The sequence below is a fragment of the Nipponia nippon genome, unplaced genomic scaffold (assembly GCF_047370975.1).
Source record: "Nipponia nippon isolate SJK-2023a ecotype South Korea unplaced genomic scaffold, ASM4737097v1 scaffold_9, whole genome shotgun sequence".
Taxonomy (NCBI): Eukaryota; Metazoa; Chordata; class Aves; order Pelecaniformes; family Threskiornithidae; genus Nipponia; species Nipponia nippon.
In genome coordinates, this window is record NW_028262413.1 from 24,721,915 (window position 1) to 24,741,737 (window position 19,823).

The window sequence follows — 19,823 nt, forward strand, 5'->3', positions numbered from 1 at the left end:
GGACCACATGAAGGACCCAGACAAACTCTGCCGCTCCAGCCCAGCAGCAGCTGCCTCAGCACCCAAACTGCCCCCCAGAACCCCACGGCAGCCTGGTGGGTCCATTAGTTTTTTGTTATGACATCTCTACATCAGCAGCAAAAGCACAACTGTAATTAAAGTAACATATACTGAGAAAAAGTAGTTTTTGTATATGTTTGGGGACTTGACATAAGCTTTCTTTTTAATGGTAACATAAACTACATCTCTCAAAATTAGGATCTGGTAGTAAAAACTCTGCTTTTGCATGTTCTCTAAAGTAGACTTGGCCTAACTTGCAAAACAAGCCTCAGCACAAGAATTTCTGTAAAATTCATTTTGCAAAATTCGGGATCGATCTCTCCCCTTGTTTATGTTCCTTCCACCTCAAAGACATTCATTCCTTCAGCCTTTGTAAAACAGCTGGACCCATGTAGTGAAAGCACCTAAGGTTTTTCTCCCAGCTGTCACACAGGCGGTAGCTGCTGCTCTGAAACAGTTAACAACTACCATAGAGAATGTTTTTTGGAGCTGCTACCTTGTTTTAGAAGGAACAAGACTCAGAGGCAGGAGTGAATCTCATGAATTATGGAGCATCTAAAGCAAATCTGAAAAAGTGATAGCGATAGTCTAAGAAGCAAATTAAATTCTTGACACCATTCCAAAATAGCATGAAAATGACATTTCCCCCCTCATCCCTTGGGGCTGGGAAGAAATACATACAAGTATCCTTAAACAAAACAGACCACCTAAATGTAAAGCCGCTCAGCATTTATTCAACTCCTCTTGGCAGAAGTTTTGCCCTGGCTTGGCTCCCTGCAGAGATACACTGCAAGGTCAGACGAGCATCAGTGATGGCACGAACACAGCAAGGGAACAATTGGACCTCAGCCATGCTGACTTCATTCTGTTCAGACTGATGTAGAATTGCAGCTACTAATATTCCTTTAAAGCTACTACATCTATGGAGGGGGCAGAATTACTCATCTCACCAGTGTTTCCAAGCCCTCCTAATTCTTTCCTTGGAGCAGCACTACTCATGAAAAAGATAAGCTTGGTTATATTGCCAAAATGAATGCAGACACCTTGCCAGCAACCTGCAACCCTTTTCAGTATTGAATTTCTTTTAGACATGAGCGTGCTTTGACAGTGCTGTGGTAACAACTGATTTTACAAAAACTTGTATTGGTATTACTGATATTATTCCATTATGTCCCGTGGCCAATTGTTATACTGCAAAAAAATTATGTGAATTTGACTGACCGTCAAAAAAAACCCCACCAATTATTAGAAGTTAAAAACTAGAGAAACTTAACAGATATAAACCAACATGATTTCACTAAAATCAACAAGGTTAAGCAGACCCGCAGTAACCAAGCACAAATCCAAAATTTCTATCATTTTTACTTCAATGATACTGGGCTCCCTAAGCATTAAAGTCGATACTTTTGTACAAATAATTGTAAAGAATTATAATCTCTGAAAATTTCAGATGCTAAAATAATTATTTAAGCAACTACTGCTTGAAAGATAGGATGCTATTTTCATATATATTAAGGGAACAGTGGTTGTCACTATCAGTTTGCTAACTCTAATTACCTAGAAACTCATTTCCATTTATATTGTAAGCTGAAATACAGCTACATGCATGATAACTTGCCCCACTTTCAGCATCATTCCTCAGGAACTTGCAGCTTCCTAGAACCATCACCTACAGATCTCAACAAGGGAGATTTGCTACAGAAGCTTGGGTAAAAAACACAAAATGTCTGAGAACTCTGGAAAACATTACATTTACACAGAAAACATTAAATTTAACTTTTGCAAGGAAACTATGTCCTTCGACAGTCATTCAAAGAACGTCCTCCCAGTTCAAGCAAACCCAAGTTCTAACACTCCTCACAAGAGCACCAACTAAGGGCATCAGCTATTGCATATCCTAGTGAAAATTTCTTCTAATTTCGTACCTACTGATTTTTAATAAATTGCAGATGTTGTTTCAGCAGAACTCTGCCAGGATGGCATCGAGGCAGGGACGAGCTCTGCAGTTGCCTGCAGAAGCAGCCTGTTTTGCTGATGCCCCAGTAAATGGGGATAAGGTGTTCCAGCCAGATCAGCTCCCCTACAACTTCTCTGCAAAGGAGAGAAGCCTGGCTCTGTAGAGCACTACTACCTCTCCCTTCAGCAAAAGTAACCATCCCTATCCCAGCATGACTGGAAGCAGAAGACTTCCCAGAGGCCTTCCCAAGCTTTTGCAGCTTTTTTTGTTAGGGAGAAAGCATGGCATCCTTTCTCTTCCTTCTCCTCTCTCTTTTCTTCTCCCACCTCAGCAGGCACTGAGCCTGTTCTCAGGAGGATGCACACAAGCTGCTGAGAACCCTTGCTGCTCCTTTTGAAGGAGACAGGAGAAGGATTTGTGGATACCAGTATTTCAATTAAAAAACAAACAGAAGAAGTGGTTTACCATTGTGATACAGAAGGAAGGAGAAGAGGAAGTCATGATACCATTTCCTACTGATTGAGATTTTTATAGTGGTATAAAGGGAACAGTCACAAAACCACTTTAATCTCTACTACCAACCTACAAGTGAAAAAAAACCACTAATGCAAAATGTGAAAGAAAGATACTAAAAAGACAGCCACCATACCAACAGAAGGAAGCCTAGCAGAACAGAAGGATTACCTATTACACTTTTGGCAAATGAAGCTCTCTTGAGGGTTGCCAGACCCAAGTCTCCTATTTTCACAGATCCAGTTGGTCCAGTAATAAAAATATTGTCACATTTTAAGTCTCTGTGAATTATTGGTGGAGTTCTTGTGTGCAAGAAAAGAAGGCCCTTCAGGATTTGCCGGCACCAGCTACGCAGGACTTTTGGCTTCATCACTTTAAATCTCTTCAGATACCTAGAGCACAAACATACACAGAAGTGGGTATAAAGAAAATGAAGTGTTATTAGAGATTCTAGGGGCTTTAACAGCTGAAACTCCATTCTGGATAAAAGCCCCTTATTAGATGCTGTAATAGCAGCTCAGAAATATCACAAAATTGAAAGGAATAGATCTTTTCAAAGGAGGAATTAGAGCATTCATTTTTAGGGAGGAAGATAATAAGCATTTTTGCTGCAAATACAACCAAATATTTGCAAGTCTAATAGTACAGCAGTTCACGCAGAGAACAGCTTTAGAATGTGTTTCATATATTCAAATCAGAAGAATACTGAAGTTTAATTTTAACTACAAGACTTTGACCTCTGTACCATGCACCTGCATTTTTTCCATTTACCTAAACTACTGATTGGCAGGGTACATTTTGGAAAAATGTAAAACCTGCTGATGCACTGGCAGAGTAGCATACTGGATATATGCAGTGATGAGTACTGCTCCCATTGGGGCTGAAAATCTGTTCCAGAATTCATGCCAACTGTTTTATACCAACCTTAACAAGACTGTCGGTACCAAAGGCTATTAATTAATATTGTTTAGTAGATAACCTAGAGCACCTTCTGCTTCAAAAAGAGATTCTACCATTCAAGTGCTATTCTATCTGAATTTTCTAACAAAACATGCAAATACAAGCACAAAAGCAATCACAAAAACACACCCTGACAAATTAAAACGTCATGGGCAGAAGATGAAACACACCAGAGAAAAGCTTCTAGTTGCATAACTGAAACAGTGAAAGTAGGGAAAGAGAGGTGGAGGCCAAAATTCTTCATGTCAAATCAATGCAGTTCAAACGCAGGGACAAATGACAGACACCAGAGAACAGCTCCATTTTTTTTTTTTATCTGGAGGTGCTTTTTTTCAGAATATGAAAGTAGGATTCTTCTAAAAATTTCCATCGCTATTCTTAGCCTCCTCACCAGGAACGCAGTACTTACGTCTTCAGTGTTCCAGAGGTCATCAATTCCGTAACCAGCACGATGCATCTTTTGCCTTTTACACAGGATTCCCAGAAGTCATAAAATCTCACAATGTTTGGATGCTGTAGACCTTTCAACATTTCTGCTTCCTCTTTAAATCTCTGCCTCTCTACTTTTGTGAGTTTTCTGTCCTATAATCCAAAATCAGACATTATTAGTAGTGAACGGACAAAAAGTAAAATAAAGGCACTGCATTGCTAAGGTATTCATAATTTTACATTTGTTTTATGCTTGTATCAAGAGCAATTATAAAATCTTTTATGTAAGAGATGAGCACTGTGTCTGAACTAGCGCATCTGCCTTAAATCCAGTGTCAAGAAGACAAAGACTCACCTCTGAACAAAGAGATGTCTGTGCTATACTACGCTACATGACAGCATTAATATTTCAGGCAACATAAACACACCCATGGTTTGATGGATCAACACACAGCTATTTACTTCTTGTTTTGGTTTTGTGAGGCTCGTTATCTGAGAGATTAACACACGCAGGATTTCATTTCCAGGTATGAACATCCTCACAGATAAGCTGCTGTTGTCTTTTACAGCTGTGACTGCTCAGCACCTTCCGTGACTGCTCCTGTGAAGTTATGGCGGTGAGCAGCAGGTGAGGTCCCCCAGTAACCACACTGGGCTGTACAGCCCATCTCATTTCTCCAGGGACAAATTAAAACAATGCCCCTCTCCAAAAAAACAAACACATAGATTTTTGTATTTGCTGTTCTGCCGAATTTTACAGACTTTTCTTTAAAGTTGACAAAGGAAGGATTTAAAGCTCCCCTTCAGCCTTTTCTGTAGGCTGCATGTTGGCTACACAGAAACACTTATTCTTTTAGATTAGAAATGTGAGGAATGTCATGTTCCACTACTCTGTTTTTCCTACAGAAATTTAGGCGCATTTACCATAAACTCCAGGCTGTGAAGTGACCTGCAAGGAGCACACAGAGCCCGTCTCCTCCTCCGCACAGCTCAGCAGAAGCCTATGGGGCTGCCTGGACCTCATCAGCAGCATGGGGACGCCTACAACAAGCAGCTCAGATACAGGCTTTAGCCTCTTTAGATGATATAAAAGAGCAAAATGGGAGTTTCACCGAAGACCACACCATCACTGTCTGATTTGTCTCCCCTGGATGGTCAGTCGGGCTGGGAGCACTTCCCTCCGCTGTCCTAGAAATGAAGCTTTTTTGTTCTTTAAAAGGCACAACTGTGTAACTGTTCTTACTTACAGAAGCAAAGGCTCACAAATCACTAAGATTAATTCGTTCATATTTTAACCTTGGACATTTTTCTTTTTTGGGTTCACTTACGCATGTTTATAAAAGCATATATGTAGTGAATTAAATTGGCACCCAGCTGATTTGTAACCAAGATGCAGAGGGATCACGCCACTGCCGGTTTGATAGCCTGTCCTCATCTGCGATCGCAAAGAACTCAATAGGGGAATGAGAATTTCCGTGGCTACCAAAAAGTCAGCTTTACACAGAGACTTCACAAGAGCAAAACCTGGGTTGAAACAATGATGCTTTGGCTCTTCTTGGAAGACAGAAAACCTATTTCCACAGTGGTCTGCATGCACTGGGGGAGCATTTCCATTTTACACTGTGGCTGCCGAGGAGGTTCCCAGTTTTCTTTACGTTTTACAGAGCAGCATCAGAGCTAATGTTGCTTCGAGCAACAGCAGCCATCCAGACTTGCACAGAGGGGTGCCCAGTGGGGACCGATGCCTGGATCCCCAGGGGCAGCCAGGAGCACCCTGTGCCCAGTGGCACTGCTGGAGACAGGCGGGCACCAGCATGCTGAACGCCAACAGCCAAGAGCAAGGCAGTATTTCTGCTGTTCTGTAGCAACTGCGGTTTTTTCTAAGTTTTTTTTTTTTAAATAAATAAAAAAAAAAAAGCAAGCAGGCTGTCTAATGAGCCAGGACAGAAGAGCCCGAGAATTGCTTTCAAATCCATCACTTCTTCCCCTGCTGCTGAGTTTCCTCTTAATTTAAACCCTGTAGAATAAATCAGACACACTGCTATTAAGGAGGAAAACGAGCAAGTCCTTGTATGAGACAGGAAGAGCAGAGTGTGGGCTAGCACAGAAAGGAAAAGGCAGTGCCACAGATCCAGCAGTTTTTTAAAAACCTTCTAATTAAAAAAAAAGTAATACCGTACCCCCGACTCTCATTTCAGATTTCTGAGTACTGTGAGAAATTTTCCACTGCTACTTTAAGGGTAACTTTTAAAAATATCCTTTGACATTGCAGACAATCATATTCTGTATATTCTACATATTATGAGCACCAGATCACTTGGGGTGCTGTCTGAAGAAGAAGAACTAAGAGGGCAAGCTGGGCAACTGCAACAAAGTGATTCTGGAAGACAAATATGTGTTTTTTCTATAACTACAATAGAAAGAATCTGGATTTTTTTTCATTAGAATGATAGCTGAGCATCTTTCTCAAGAGAAAGCCTGGGTCCAGCATGAACACTGGAGAGGAGTGGTGAAGGCAGGGAAGACGTACAGGCAGGGCTTTGGGGAGAGCAAACGCCCTCACGTGCCGCGTTTCCCGCCATGGGAGGGGTCCCCAGCGCTGTAAGGGCTCAAACAACCTTTTCTAAATTCCTCCAGGCTGAACCTGACACACGAGTCGTTAGCCAAAGCATAAGCTGTTTCTGAAAGGGCTTAACAGTTGACCTGTTTTCTACTCTGAAGCAGCAAAAATACCTGCTGAACTGCGTGACTCACCTGGGGTTTAATCCAAATCCAAAAAACCTTCACTGGGGTCACAGACACTTATTCCCCATCATATAATTCACACAAGGCAAAATGTCCTTATGCTGACAGTAAGGGTGTAAGCCTGAAACAACCTTAGGACATCAAATTTTAAGATGGGGAACAGGATTCTTTGGAAAGGTCATGCCAAAGAAAGCTAATTCACTTAACTGCATTTAAGGCATCACTTTGCATAACACAAATTTATCAGAACATGGAGGAACGAAGTGAGTTTCCAGATTGACCCAAGAAGTCATCAACCTTCATGCTATCTGCAGCAGCAGATGTTTACAACATCATACGGCTGAACAAGGAGGCTCAGGGATGCAGTTACACGCAACAGCCTGCTCCTCCATAGCTTCATGAGTGCAACAGTGGCATCACGCTGAGCTGACAACCAAGCTCATTGACAAACAAGTCTGCTCTGCTGCATTTATGGCATTACTGCTATTCTGAACTTGCTCAAGACACGAGACTTGACACTTGGAAAACGTTCTTCCCAGTGTGATCCAGGAGATACCAATATTAGTTTGCAGATATCTACATGCTTCCTTCTCCTTTTAAGGCATTCACACTTCTTGGCTCTTTCCCTCATTGCTGGGACAAAAAGTCTTGGCTCAGGAGGCGACATTGTAATTCCATTTCAAATAACTGAAAGCTTCTCAAGCCTACTATTTAGCACCAAGGCTTCTAAAATAAACTTCAACCTTCAAAAGTCCACAACAATCGCACTGAGCTGGTTCAACTTTTCCAGACAAACTGAAGTAAAACAGAACCAAGCAAGAAGTGAGACAGTTGCTCAGTTTGCGTTACTGCTAAGAAAGAATCTGTAAATTTAACTTGCTTCTCAATCTTAATAAACTGTGAAGAATAGTCAGCTTAAAAGGCTTCAGTACAGACTTTGTCTGCGGCACAGCTGGAATCGGGGCACCGGAGGGAGCGGACACAGTAACAGCGAGCCTTCTCACCCTCAGAGCTTTAGATGTATCAGCTTTGCATATACATACACAACACAAACTCATCAATTGCCTGTTTTTTACTGCAATGCCATAGCTAGAATCATGCCTACCAACAACGAAAGCACTAAGTCATACAAAACACAAAAGCAGATCGGAGATTGCATCCACTGCCACGGAACCTACAAAGCAGACTGGTTTAAAAAGGCATTCCCCAGCGCAGCCACACTGATCTGTGGTCAGCTGCCTTAACCCTGTGTTGAGAATTTGACATTTCATTATTACAGTTACTCTGCACTCCTCCGGTTAAGTGCTTCCAGAGTGCTTCTGCAGAATAAACCACAACAGCGAGCATTCACGGTGCATCTCGGGCACAGCATCACCAGTCACACAGACTCCGTCCAGTCACACGTACAGCCTGGCTGGTTTATGGCTCCATGATTTCACCTTTCACATCGATAAATACGCATTAATTGGGTTGGGGTTATACAATGTATCCTTCACTATGAAGGGGAGTCTAACAGACAGATATTAAACAAGTGGTAAGAAGAGGTTATAAAGCTACCTTTTCTTCAGTAATTTTCCTCGTGTTCCTGTTGCAAATCAGATTATAACTGCATGGTCAGCTTTAAGCATCAAACCACTGAAAGCTATTCGCTTCTTTTTGGAAGAAAGAAAGAATTCCCAAGTAGTACTTTATAGCCTCGCTCGTGGTAAATTACACACCCATTCAGAGACTAGAGTAAAACATTTGCAGCAGGAAGCTACATTAAAGTGAATTTCCTATCTGTATATTTCTGCTAATCTAACACACATAAGCTCTCTGCTTCTCCCTACTCATTGCAGGCAGGGCAAACAAATAGCTCTCTTTGTTAATATAAAATTTATCCCTTCATTAAGTTCCTTAGTGGGGAACAACAGCAAAGACTGGAATTAGTAAGTAAATGTGTTAACAAAATGAAAGGGAAAGCTTACAAATTAAATTTCTGGAATGACACAGAAATTAACAGCAGGAACATGTTCTGTTAGTCATCCCCAAGCATCATTTCCTCCAGGTTGTAACATATGGGCTCTGACTAAGACTTTGAAAGTTATACAAGCAGAAGACTGGCTTTCACCTGAGTCTTTAGAAGATTTTGAAGAAAGATTAACAACTGAGGTCAAGTTTCTTGCCTACTTACTTGTGAGGGGCTAACAGATTTGGGAATAAACTACACCCTCAACCCATGAGGAACGGGGATCACATGAAAGAAATAAAAATAAGACTACACAAAAAATTATTTTTTACATAGCAATGCCTCTAACCATGTAAGAGCAGGGTTTGAAGCACAGCTGTTACCAAACTAGAAAGCTGTGCTGCTTTGCAGTTTCACTGTGTTTCTTTAAGTTCCTCCTTTTAAAGTCTTGACTTTTCAGTAATGTTAAAAAAATTAAACTACTTTAAACACTTTATAAGTGGCAATGACTCAAGAATAAATTCGCACTTGCTAGTGAGCAAGCCCAGGCCACAAGTACTTCTGGTTTCAGACAGACAGACAAAATTCTCCCATCTTGCTCTGATCTGAAAGGACCCTTCACTATTTTGAGAGATCCCTCCCCAGCCCCGACAGGTTCAAGCTGTCTCTTTGGTGTGTTACAGCCTTGCTAAGGACATCTGAAAGCCCTGTCCTCTCTTGCCCACACATTTGTACGAGCATGTCTCCTTCCCTGGCACACAGCTTGGATATCTTACCTAGACTCCTTGGCCTAAGGACTTCTACTTCTGTGTCCAGCTAGCCTATAAATATTGGTTGATTTTTTTTTTTTTTAATGCTTAAACTCACATAGCTGTATTTACTGATGGTTACTTAATTTTGCCTAACAGGACAAAGTCCTCATTTTGGAACAGATTAAGGTCTCTCTGGTAAAGCAAGTAGAAGCAGTAGGTCAGCAAATGAGGCAAGGGCTCACTTCTGTCATGCAGAAGCTATAACATCTCTTACCCATATTGGTGATGAAGAAAAAGAAACTGAAGAGGCATTTCTGACACAGGAGCTGAAATCCGCAGAATGAACGTCTGTTCATATCATTACATTTTCACATATGCATGCCAAAGCTGTACGTTTGCTCATGTACCGCAACTACGCTTCTAACCAGAGATCACCTTGAGATATGAAATCAGCAGTGGGATTCATTGACAGCTTTCTCCTATGTAGCTGTCTATTGGTTTATTGTGGATTTATGAACAGAAGTGCAGTTCTGGTCTGCCCTACAGTCACAACTTCGATAATGACATAGCCAGCTTGGTGGGAATAGACAGCAGCCTTCCCAGACATCCTGCAGTGTAAGCCAAGAACTTGCTTTGCTCTGACAGTGAAGTTAGGACATCTTAGCTGGTACCTGCATATGACTATTAATTCATTGAATTCTGTATTGTCAGTACCACCTCCTCAGGGAAACATCACAATTTTGCAAACATAGATTTTAGAAGAAAAAACCCAATTTTTATATTTAAAATTAAAACTTTACTCATTTAGTGCAATCACCTTTTGCATTTCACATTAAGACTTGTCTAATGCACTATCAGAAGAATCTAGGATTTCTCGCAAAGACATAACTGGGAGTAAAAGCAGGCTCAGACACGCAGCAGTTGGGACTGTGAAGAGCTCGAGATATTACTGAAGTAGCTGCTCTCATGTACCAGCTCTGTGCCATTATTATTATTATTATTATTATTATTATTATTATTATTTCTATGCTATAAATTTTTATAGCATTCAGGACCTTTTATTCCCACACCCTGTATATTCAATTATAAGCACATATCATTTAAAGCGATCCTAAAAGAGAAAATCCCCTTTCTGTGAATAAACAGCAGATGCCATTAGACAACTTGCAAATCAGGAAAAAAAATTTACAACTTCATTACATATCAGCATTCAGCCAACATTCTTCTTCACTAAGTCACCCTCGGTGAAGTTACAGCCTGTTATTTGTTAGCTGTATTAGTGAAGCACAGTGAGGTTTCCCAGTGGTAACTCATCTTCCAAATGCATAAAAAGCAGCCCTTGCCCCCAAGGATGCTCACAATTCAGTGAACAGGAGCTACAGAACAGGCTGAAAGAGATTTACTTATTTGCCTGAGTCATTGCTAGAAATCTACAGAAAATTAGAAGCTGAATTCAGATCTTTATGGCTAAATCTGGCACTGGAGAAAAGGCTGAGCTTGCTTTTTTGCTGGACGCAAGTACAGCTTGCTACCTTTTAAATTGCTTAAGGGACATGTCAAAATCTTATGGCAGAGGAACGATGAGATTCATGCCTTCTACTGAACATCAGAACTTAAAGATCTTGCCCTGCAAGGTGCAGGAGGAAGGGGAATCCATATCTCAAATCACAAATCCCAATGCAAGAGCCATGAAAACACCTAAGAAACCCAACACCATGAGCAGAGACCATGTTTTACAGATTAACACCCCCCAACACAACTGCGCTACGATAACTTATGGTTAAACAAAAAAGTTCTTGTCACAAGCAATTGAATTAATTGCAGGTAGCACCCCATTAACTCTCTTAATTACCAGTGCTTCACAGGTTCCACATAAGCTTGTAATTTTAGATGAAATACCAGAAACAGTTCAAGCTTGCCTCACAAAGTGACTTTTCCAAAGGAAACCATGAAATCGATGTGTGAAAAAAGCTGGACAAACCGCGTGACACCAGATCACCCCTGCTCACACAGAAAGAAAACAAACCAACCAACCAACCACCAAAAAACCCATTTTAGACACATCATGAGAATTTGGTATTTTGGCATTTTCTGGAATTCACTTCTGAACCTAGCGTTCATTAAAGTTTATGCAATGGTTTGTGCTGTTTTTTAAAAGCATTTAGCTTCACCTACTTCATGTCATCCTTAAACACAGTATTTGTGCATGTAAAATGTCTAACACTATGAGACATATAATCTCAAACAACGAAGCCAAATGCCAATGTACCCGTGATCCTGGTCCCGTGTCCCACCCACAGCAGGCTCCTAGTTCTGTCTTCATTTCTAAGAGGTTTGGAAGAGCACAAATTGCAGGCTGGAAGACTCAGAAAGAAGATGCAAATACCTCCAAGTACAATGGTTGATGCCCTTGCAATTTTAATTGCTGTGGTTATGAATTATCCTTGTTTGGGTGCTGGACTCATCTACGCTACACAGCCAGACAGAGGAAGAGGTGGCTCCAACCATCCCTTGGAGACTCAGTCCTTCTGGCCTGGGCCACAGCAGGAGTGGAAAGAGACATTTCAGTGCTGCTGCCTAAAAACCATCTTCAGAGAGCTGAAAATGTATGGAGGGAAGAGAGGAGATGCTGCTGCCCTCAGAGGGCTGCCGTTTCCCAGTATAACACAACAGATAAAACCTGTCTCTGGACCAGTACAGTGGCAGGGTGCTTGCATGCAGAGAGAAGCCATCCAATTTTTTTCTTCTTTCAGCTTCTCTCCTTACTGTAAGGCAATTTTCAAATTAACTTATTTTACGGGTATGAAATCCCCTTCAGTTTCTCTTTGCTGTGTGCTTGCTAAGTAGAAGTCTTGTCTTTCCTAAAAAAGAGGGGGTGCCATTCCTCACCCGCCGGGGAGACCCAGCTGGAGGAGCACTACCCCCTTTCTCAGCATTCCAAGATGAACTGAAAACGTTCCTATTTACACCATGTTACTGTTCAGCACGTAGAAGCTAATGTTCATTTGGCCAATAAGCTTTGCCAGCCAAAATTAACCCAGCACGAAGAACTAGCAGAACAAGCCAAGTTTTATTTACCTTTGCCCTGGCAAATTTAATCTGAGTGTGTCTCACATAGCATTCAATCCTGCCTTTCTAACAGGCAAATTTCATTTTCATCCCATTATCGCTACCATTTCGCATCCTGCTATAACCTAGCCATTCTGTATCTCAGTTCGTAAAACACACTTAAAGTCAAACAGTCTTAACAGTGAATTAATTATAATCCACCAGTAACCCTAAGTAGAGAATAGGATGCTCAGTTACAGTCACAAACATTCAGAAATAATGACACAGTTTCACTGTAACCTGAGTGCAGCTGCATAACATGTACCTTCCAGCATCATAGGTGGTTTGGATGGTAAAATCTGTCAAAATGGTAAATCTGCTAAGACCCAATAGAAATGTTTGCATGGCTTTACAATTTCAGTAAAATACTTTGTAAATTATTAAAATTTTCTTTGCAGCAGTAGCAAAGCTGAGCACTAGCTAAACCAGATTAATTTCTATCTGCTGACACCTTACAAATGGAAGAACACATGACATTTATATAATAATTTTTAAATGTTTTCACTTTGTATTAGTTTTTATCATTTGCAAAATATGCTAATTTAGAAAAGTCACTTAAAACAAACCATTCCCTTTGGAACTTTTATTTAATCAGAAATGCAGTAACAGGAAATATATTATCACGATTGTAATGGAGATCATTCAAGTCAGAACATATATTTTCTGCTTCCAAAATTAAGCCCTTGAACTGTGTTGGATTCGCTAGTCAACCTAGGCAGCCTTACCAATCCTAGAAGATACCCACTGAACAGGCTTTCAGACTTAGTCTCTAATTACAAACTAAGTACATTTATTTTAGGAAGCTACCTCAGAAATTTTCAAATTAGTAAAAAAACACCAAAAAAAACCCAACAAAAAACAAAACAAAACAAAAAAAAACACCAAAAAACCCCCAAAAAAACCCAAACCCCAAAACACCCCAAGACTCCCCACCAAACCAGACAGCGAGACTAACAACCATTTAACAGCCCTGCCTCTAGCAGGCTGTTAGAAAGAGATTTTCAGAGTTCTTCATATCATGGTTCTTACACAGCAATGAATACACCTTTAATTCGATCACTCTTCTCACAAAAACCACCTCGTGCCACATAAAAGCAGAGTTAAAAGGCATTTCTCACTTGTTCCTGTCCATCCAATGCAGCATAATACTTGAAGACCTTAAAACACGTCAGCAAAGCAGAGCTGAGCCCAGGAGAGCACCGAGAACATCAGGAGGTCCCCTCAGTCTCGCTGGCCAGGGCTGAAAGCAGCTGCCCAGAGCTCTTCGTGTGGGAGAACAACTTGCACCTTCTGTCTTCTTTATCACTCCAGTGACTGCAGCCTTTATTTAGCTGAACATATTTTCTTCCCAGAGAAGAGCTGTCTTGGTGCACAAGCCAGGTGAGCAAGGAAAACTTGCCCACACAGCCTTCAACATAAGTTCAGCATCTCATAACTTTTCACATCTTTGTTTTCACAAAACAAGTAAGACTGAAAAAGTGCATGTGTGTCTATGTACATACATGCTGAACTTAATTACATTGAGGGAAAGGAATATAAAACAGCTAGACAACAGAAACGTGATGGGTCTTTGCACAGACCTTAATTTAAACTCCAATAGTGGCTCCATGGATCCTGAAGAGAAGCTTTTTCAGTTCTTCCCTCACATTGCGGCCTGCTGAGCCACCTACATCTAGTCGTTTAATTCTTCTGTGCCCACATTTTGCATCTCTAGGACACAAAAAAATCATAAGGAGTTCCTTGGTACACCCTGGAGATCTATGGATAAGCAGCACCATAACCAGAACTTCCTTCTGGTTTTTGCTACAGACATTTTGGGGGAGTTCATTGGAAGAGAACACAGAAAAATAGTCCTTTAACATGACTTGCTCTTTCAGTTTTGAAAAAAAATCCTCGCAGAGGGCCATATTATTGCAAATATCCAACTTAAACTCCTGCACCCGGAAAGTCAAGAGTCTCAGAGGCCTTGGAGCTGCCCCAGGAACACTCTGCTCTTGTTCCAGCCCTGCTCCACAGCATGCAGCACACGAGAAAGGACCAACTGCTTGCTGCTGCTGGAAATAAGATTCAAAATAAAAGATATGTGGGAAGGATACAGTGCAAATACAAAGGAAAAAGCCAATAGGCCATCTTTTCTGCTGTAACAACTCAAGAGACCAGAAACAAGCATTCCCTGTAGTGTACTTGAAAAACTCTTGGAAAGTAGGGACAGGGACCTTTCACTTTGCAGATTTGGGTATCCCAGCTCCTGAACACTTACATAGTAATTTATCTGGAATTTGGAAATGTATTACTTGGGAACCTTTTTAAATGCTGAAGAGAGCTGTCGCTTTTCCTGCATTCCTAACACCACTTGACAACCTGTTAGAAAACACTCAAAGGCAAATACTGCACTGCTGGCCAGTATATATTAATCGAAGTCTCCCATAACAGTTAAGAATTAAGCTGAAAGCATCACGCTTGTAACAAAATATTTCTTTTTTCTTTTTCTTTCTTTTCCCTCCTGCAAAGCTTGACATTCTATAGCCCTGCCCAAAAGAATAACACTAGCTTGTCAGCTAAAACATACTAACAGCTAAAAATCTAACTTCCCATCCCTTGAACAGCAAAGCATGAAAGGGTAACATCAACATGGGTTTATGAGAAACAGATCTTGGCCGCTTTCCAATGAGATTATATGTTTGGGTTGATAAAGATAATAGCATTGACATAATAAACTCCGATTTCTGCAATGCATTTGCGTCACATTAAGGAAGAGCAAGAATGAAACAGAAAATACCCATTTACATAAATTGATTAAAAATTGGGTAAGCAATCCATCACAAAATGTAAGTTACACGTATAAAAATACATGTCCTTGATTTTCAAGAGGTTCTGCAGGGCTTAGGTTTTGTCCTAACAGTGATAAAAACTGTGAAAAAAGCCCACCGTTACTAACAAATTTTACACTTTGAAAAGAATTAGGAGAGTGTTGAAGCATAAAGATGACAGGTCACAAACAGAGACTGAGATGCTTGTGTAAGCTGGCTGCAAGCAGTCTAACAACGCTTGGCTGACAGGAGGTTGTGTAACTCGGACCAGAGACAGATCAGCCGGTGCAGGGGCTGGAGAGCCAGCCTTGCTAAGCAGTGATCCTAAACGAGACCTCGGGAGGCCAGTGCAGCCAAGCACATTACTCCAGCCGTAACGCGAGGCTGGAGCGGGAGTGTGAAGCAAGAAGAGTTTGCTGTATTCTGCTGCAAAAAGCAGCTCCCGGTGCAGAGCACACTTTTCAACAGGCCCCTTAGCATGGATCCAGTTTTAAGGATGGGCCATACTCGCCGTGACTAAGGAGTTCAGTCTGAGCCGTTTGTCTGAGAGAGGGTAAGGGATTATCAGAGGTTCATCCAAGAAACTCTTACAAATGAAGATACATTGGGGATTCGATTAGATGATCACAGTGGTACTTTCTGACTTGAAGTCTGTGGCATAGTTATGTTACAGTCATAGTTCTAAGCTGTATGCCCTTGGCTAAGGTCCCAGAATACTAATTCTAATGCTAGCTATCAAATGCAAACAAGGTAGTTCAAATCTTGGCTAGACAGGACATGAAGTCAGCAGCACCAAATCTAAATAAATGTGAGTGATGTTTACTGATAGGAGTTCCTGCAGCCCATCATGACAAGAGTTTGAAAATTGGATAAGCAAAAAAAAACCCAACCTAAACAAAAACCATATCTTGCATTGGCAGATTCACAGCTGGTGGGCATAGACACATTTCTTAAAAGTCAATGTGTTCAGACCCCTTGATCACAGCTGTTTAATAAGTCAAAATCTCTAGCCTACAGAAGTATGAATTTTATAATGTGATGCAAGGAATGTTCCATATACTGTACCTAACAAACAGCATCAGACATTCAGAGATTCTACGGAAAGAAATATTAATCAGAAACACTATGAGAACAAACCACTATATATAATTTTACGGAAGATTTCAAGAACAGAATCATAGAATGGTTTGGGTTGGAAGGGACCCTTAAAGGTCATATAGTCCAACCCCCCTGCAATAAGCAGGGACATCTAGTGAAGGAGAACCAGCAATTTGAGTAAGACATTTTTTATTCACCAGCAGTAATGGACGCTCACTGTAAAGAATTTAAATCCTGGAACTGTGTTTCCCACAGTCCCCAGGATAAGTGACAGGTGAGTACACAGAAGGGCTTCATCGGTCAACAAGTTGTTGTTCAGTCGTGGGGAAAATGGTACTCAGTGGGGAAAATGAAAGCACAGGTGTCTGCAGAGTAGACTGAAAAAAAAAAAAAAAAGCAGTATTTAACCACGTATCACAGGACATTACTAGTAATTGCCCTACCCTGGGACAAAGAAATGTTGTAGGGTATATCTGTGCAGGAAAACATGCAAGACCATTATTGAAATTAAAAAGCAAAACAGCTACCCTCAAATGATTCTACTTACCTCTTTCTCAATAAAATCATTGTTTCTATATAGCACCACTTCTATAACACTCACTCAGCTTTGCCTTTCCCCACCGCTCAGCCTTAATCTGGCTGGCACCAGGCAGCCTCACCCTCCATTAACACAGCATCACACCTCGTTGTTTCAGACCATGGACCTACCATGGTCACGTAGAAGAGCAGGTCATGAACGGTTACAGATACAATAAAATGAGGCTTAGCCTGAGGATGGCAAATTGTCATCAAGGATAATTTTAAAAGCTTCCTGGGGAAGTCGAAGAAAGTGGTATGTGTTTTGCATAAAATGCTTTTGCTCAGAATTTCTGAAGGGATACAGTCTCTCCTCTGTGAAACAGCACTAAGACGACATTTCAGAGTCTCTGCAAGTGCATTTATGGGTCTCAATTTTAATATTTTCATCCCTTTACATGAAGTATTAAAAACCCTGTTTTATGTTTGAATTAATTCTTTTATAGTTTATTTCTTTACACATTTTCTATACAGATTTCAGCAAAACCTGGATTAATGCAAGATACGGCAGACAGAGGGGATGAATGAATTTCAGCATATGAGTCTAATTCAACTCATCAGCAGACTGATCAGAAATGTCTTGTCATCATTTCTTGCCCAGTAACTTGTCCAATTCCTCCCAAACCCTCCCAACATAAGTTTTTTTGTATAATTGCATAGTAAATTCAGGTAAGATACCGTGATAAATAGCACAAATAAGGCATGAACATACCTTAAAAGCTTACATAAGAGGGCAGGGCTGTCTTAGAACTCATCGGCACATGAAAATCCAAGGCCATGTAGTCATTTGCAATTGACTGTACACAAGTTCAAAGCACACACCACAGCTTCAGTCCATGTAACTGAAGTCAGAACCAGCAGTTTGCACTTTTATTTTCAGCTCACGCTGATGTGTATGCTAGGGTGAGAGCTAAAAAAAGTTCAGAAAACACATGAAAAAAAAAAATCACTGTGCAACTTGGCAGCTGTTTATCCTAGTGTGTGCACACAGCTCTCTGTCAATGGGCTTCACTGATGAAAGCTGCAAGAGATTTCTGAGCCTTCATACTAGTTTCCAAATGAAAACTTTATTATAAATACCGTGCAGTGCATTAGCGTTCATTTCTCAGCCACACCAGGACCACAAACTGTTTTACAGATGCTAATTTTGCCAGGTCACAATTCTGCAGGATGAGACAGATGCAGGGAAAAATCACAGCCAGTCTGAACTCATTTGTGCTGTCCTTTTCTGCAAGATCTCCATACAAGACTATCCACATACATGCAGTGCAACCGGCCAGAGCCCACCCTGCAAGCCTGGTTGCCAGAACACATTGGATTTGTTGTGCATGTACAGCCCAACACACACCCACTTGAAGAGTTAATCTGAACACAGACTGGCCACTTGCCTCAGATCCCTGGACATTGTGCAGTTGAGCCCTCCATTTTCTAGACAAAAATTTATAGACTCGGAAAGGGGAGATACCCAAGGAAACCTGGGCGGCTCTACTCATCGTGCAGGAAAGCGTACAGGAGCTCTATCTTCTTCCTTCTGGTAGTGACCATACCTCCAAGCTCTCAATTCTATGAATTGTTATCTTGTTAGCATGCCAGGCAGCACCAGATTGGACATATGATGCTTCTCTGACTTGTTTAACACCATCTGCCTTCGTGTGCGAAAGAACAGTTCGAGTCACATAGATGCTGCATTACTCTCCAGAAGAGCACTAGTGGAAGTGATTCATGCCGTTATCAAATAATACTGTTCATGTTCTGCTAACAGAAGCCCAAGGACTCATTTTTGGTTAAGAAAACACTGTCAAGGTCCATTGGCTTAATTTTATCCTGAAACAGGAGCATATGGAAAATCATCCCATAGGGATCAGTGGTATTGTCCTAAACAGATGTTCTTGCCATAGGAAACATTTAGTAGGAAAGCAGGTGTGATTGATGAGATGGGTCACAAAATAAACCTTTGCCACAACAGGAACACCATTTCCATTCAATTCTTGCACTACATCAAGGCTTTAGAAGAAAAGCAATCATATACCTTTGACAGAAAGACAGGAAGGGAGAACAGAAAACACACATTCATTTTGTGTCCTTACAGAAACAATACTGCGTGTTAAAATAATGCCTAGTAGAACCAGCAACAATCTTTCCAACAAAGTGTTATTATTTCACAAAAAAATACTTCAACATAAAGATACTACAGTAACCAATTTAGAGCTGATTTACCGCTATAACAAATCAGATTAGTTTCTCTTTTGTTATTACTATTGTCTCTCTTAACTAACCTTAAGTTAATAACCAATTATTTCTTCTAGTCTATTTACTTGGTTGCTTCACTAAATATGTGCCCAGCCAGTAACAGGAGACCTACTCCCAAGAGATGAGGCTTTGTGGAAAACCATATGCATTAACCTCAGTGTTTTAGCGTCAGCCAAAAATTACACATTAATGCTTCATTGGTTTTGAGATTGAAGCATTGCGTTTTTCCTCTGCTACGACCAAAACCCATCATGTATGTTCTGATGGTATAGACACCAGCTCTAAATTTTCAGATTATGTTGAGCAGAATCTAGCAAAACACGTGATACACCATCCTCAGGAAGATCGTGTCCTTACAAACAGCAACCTTGTCAAATGCTCACAGATGCAGCATTTCTAGAAAGTATCAAGAAAAGGCTCCTTCATTCTGCAGGCTTGCTGTATGATGTGCAGTTACCCTTTCAAATTAAGTAGTAGAAAAACTGACTGAAAACATTTTTCCAACTCTGTCATAAAAAAAAAAAAAAAAAAAAAAAAAAAGAAGAAGAATTGACACAATTAGGCTATTTAATACAAAATCAGAAAGACAGCAGGAAACGTCAACATCTACAGGAAAC

General features: G+C 40.7%; 1 protein-coding gene across 9 annotated transcripts in view; it reads right to left on the bottom strand.

Moving 5' to 3' along the window:
- The window catches only part of WNK2 (WNK lysine deficient protein kinase 2), a 116,768-nt gene that overhangs the window by 73,255 nt on the left and 23,690 nt on the right, over window positions 1–19,823 (bottom strand). For all 9 annotated transcript variants that reach the window (XM_087743516.1, XM_087743513.1, XM_087743512.1 and 6 more), the window contains exons 3-4: window positions 3,900–4,072; window positions 2,702–2,922 (exon numbers count right to left, since the gene is read on the bottom strand). In XM_087743516.1, the coding sequence (XP_087599642.1) occupies window positions 2,702–2,922; window positions 3,900–4,072 (394 nt within the window). The remainder of the gene's footprint in view (window positions 1–2,701; window positions 2,923–3,899; window positions 4,073–19,823) is intronic.